The 3,561-nt window shown below is 34.2% G+C and overlaps 1 protein-coding gene across 1 annotated transcript; it reads left to right on the top strand.

Moving 5' to 3' along the window:
• The first annotated feature begins 2,000 nt into the window (after window positions 1–2,000).
• Window positions 2,001–3,561, top strand: LOC143608758 (auxin-responsive protein IAA12-like). The gene is made up of 4 exons (XM_077083708.1): window positions 2,001–2,221; window positions 3,012–3,247; window positions 3,328–3,421; window positions 3,501–3,561. The coding sequence occupies exons 1-4, from the start codon at window positions 2,001–2,003 to the stop codon at window positions 3,559–3,561; spliced, it is 612 nt and encodes a 203-aa protein (XP_076939823.1).

The following is a 3,561-nucleotide window of genomic DNA, read 5'->3' as shown; positions in this document are numbered from 1 at the left end:
TGCTTGAGAAACATACTTCTTATATTCTACTGTGATAAATTTTGTATAATTTATCCTTAAGTTTTACTTAGTGAATAAAATCTGTTTATACATGCCATAATGTGTCTCGTGAACTGAACGATCATAAGTTGAGTTGTATGATGAATATTTGGTTTATTTTCCATGATATGATGTGTGAATACATGTTAAGACTTTTTGGTACAGTTGACATTACTTATTATCACCAAAGAGTCATCGTGTCAAGTTTTTGTTTGTGTGTGAGCCCATACTTGGGTTTAAGAGTCATGTGTTGTTGAACACGTTCTCATAACTTAAACACTTGTACTAGGTAACGGTTAGCGAGTCAAGTGCATCCTTTTGGTTTTGAGAAAAGTCTATTACACGCAACACCAGGTGAGTTCATGCATTTTCTCTACTTGTTTTCTGGATTGAAAACACAAACCTATTTTTGTATACTTGTTTTCTGGATTGAAAACACAACTATTTTCCTATACTTGTTTTCTGGATTGAAAACACAACATTTTCCCATACTTGTTTTCGGGGAGAAAACATGGATATACTTACATACTGGTTTTCTGGAGGAAAACGCAGCGACTTGTTTTGGATTTATGTAGTTTCTTATATATCACAAGTTTGTACTAGATGTCCTTATATCACTTAAAGTCCTTACGTTACCTTGAACCGATAGAATGGGATCGCGGGGTTATATGGAGCAGTACTACTGGGTTTGACATACCCCACTCGGGCTAGTCGCGCTAGCACGGCTGTGATGTCGTAAAACGGGTGTTATATTTACCTAACTTTTATACGCCAGTGTTGGTGATAGACCTGGTAAGAAGGCATACATACAGTCAGCTTCGGTTCAAACGTCTAGTAGCTTGTAAATGGGTTAGCTACCCTGGTATATTTGAAAAATGCTAAATCTACTTACACATATACTACTTATGCTACGTATACTACATATACTATTTATACTACTTTTTACTACAACTTTTGAACTCACCAACCTCGTGTTGACCCTTGAGTATTTATACTTGCCCAGGTTGATAGATGTACTAAGGAGCGGGTTTGATTTCTTATGTTTGGAGTCATACTTGTTGCATGGACTTTTATTTCACATTGTTTACATTTAATGGGTTGTGCATGTTTGAGCACGTGGTTTATTATTTTTAAACCGTTTACTTTACGCTTCCGCAAAACTTTAAATTGCATGGTTTGGTTTTTGTTTTCTCATGTTTGAATGGACCTAAATAATATTTTGAATATTGGATGTTTGGTATAACAAATGAGCTAGATCCTGGTATGTCACACGCCTCGCGGTTAAACTCTGTTAATCGAAATTTGAGGGTGTGACGAAAAATGACCCTCAACTGTTCAAGATAGAATTCACACCTGATATGGTGCATAAATAAATAATTTTTTTCACTAAAAATGAAAAAAAATTAATAATAATAATAATATAATAAAAAAAAGAAAAACATGTGTTTGTGTTTGTGTTTGTGTTTGTGCGGGGTACGGAGACTGCTTTGGAAGAAACCGATCATGAATTAAGGCGCACGAATCCGACATATGGGTCCCACCCCAACCCTTTAATAAGTTTCTTCCTTTGCACTTCACCTTCCAGGCTTCCATGTTTTCATATATATATCCTCCTTCAAATAGCTAAGCTACCTACCTAGCTTGATCATGTCAAATAATAAAGCTAACAATAATAATCATAAGATGTCTATTGAAAATTAATGTTGAAACGGTTCATCAACAAAGTTGAAGGGCTAAGTGAAAGAATTTTAGTAAGTTTATTTTCGTACGTTTATTTAGTATGGTAAGAATAAGTTATTTAGTTTCCTAGAATGAGTTGTCTTGTTTTACAAGTTGTTAGTTTAGTATAAATAGATGGTTAGAGTTTATGTAATCTGTAATAGTCAAGAATTATAATATAATAAGGAAAGAGTCGATCTTGGTTGAGATCAAATATTGTGTTCTTGGCCTGATTTCCAACAATGTCAGATGATCTTGAATTGGTGTTAGGATTGAGTATTGGACTTGGTGGTGGTTTGAAGACAAAGGAAGAAGCTTCTAGAAAGATCTTGGCTAGTCAAGATTTGCATACTTTGAAGCCTTCTTGTTCATCTTCATCGTCTTCTGTCAACATCCCTACTTCTTCCGTTGATGGTATTAAGAGAACCTGTGTCCAATCTGTGTCTCCTCCTAATGCTACAAGGTAGTCACAATTTTAAGCCTAACATCTTAATTAATTTTTTTATTTATGTTAGATTTCCGATTTGGGCATGATTAAAAAAAAAAGATATGTTAATTTATGGGAATTTAATTTGTTATTGAGTTTGCTTACATCCAAGCGTTAAAGCTTTGGATATCAAACAGGGTATGTAATTGATTTTTAAAAAATTCACGGGTATGGCTTTAGTTGATATCCGACTTGATTAAACAAAGCATAAGTACCCGTTTTCATGAACCATACCGTGAGATTTTATTTTAATTTTGTTTTATTCTTGGATAATAGTTGATTAATCCATTAGTTTTTAGTTTTTATAATTCTAAGTTCTTGAATACTAAAATTTTATAAAAGTTTAAATAATAAGAAATATATTCTGAGTTCTTAATGGTTTACTTTCAACAAAAATAACTACACGTATATTCAATACCGGATGGGTCATGGGTGGGCTGGGTATAGGACAAAATTTTACAACCGGACATGAGACCGACATTATCAATACACATCCTAAACCCGTCTCATTGTAATCCCTACCTGTTATTAACCAAAGGGATCATGTAAATCATACACTTCAACATGTTAAAATTCTTTTCTGCCGTGCATATATGTGAAATGTTGATCGGTTTCAACTTTCTGCCGATGATTACATATTCATGATGATGTTCTAGTTGAAAATATATAATTGCAGTATTCTAAATATTTGCCAGAAATGCTAAGTTACGGTTCAAGATTCTTACGTTTTGATGCTAAATTATGTTTTGAAATCATGTTTTGAAAGCGTGGTCGGATGGCCGCCAATAAGAAAAGATCATCATGTACCAATGGCTAACCGCACCAAATCAGAACATGAAGAGTTTAGCTCTAGACCCAGAACCGAAAACATAACCAGTGGTCATCATTTAACTGTAAAGGTGAACATGGATGGAACCCTGATTGGAAGAAAGGTTGACCTTTATGCCCACACATCCTATGAAACATTATTTCAAACCTTGGAGAACATGTTCTATGGAAGATGTAAGTTGAATTCACATTATTATAAAGTTTGAATAGTTTGAAGTTGGGACATAAGATTTTACAATGTTTCCATTGTTCAGGTTCTTCAAGGTTGTTGAATGAAACATCTGAGTTTGTGCTCACTTATGAAGATAAAGATGGAGACCGCCTGCTTGTTGGAGATATACCTTGGCAGTATGTTTATGTTTTTTGAACCTCAATTTGTTTAGAAAATGAAGGAGTTTGTGTTTTGATTTTCTTGTTTTTGTGTCAGGATGTTTCTTAGCTCGGTGAAAAGGCTGCGGATCCTTCGAAACCCCAAAATGCAGTATTAA

This window comes from Bidens hawaiensis, unplaced genomic scaffold, assembly GCF_021521415.1.
Source record: "Bidens hawaiensis isolate Kalapana, Puna unplaced genomic scaffold, B.hawaiensis_p1.1 tig00419429_1, whole genome shotgun sequence".
Taxonomy (NCBI): Eukaryota; Viridiplantae; Streptophyta; class Magnoliopsida; order Asterales; family Asteraceae; genus Bidens; species Bidens hawaiensis.
Note: the sequence above shows the minus strand (reverse complement) of the source record. Positions and strands in the feature narration are given on the sequence as shown.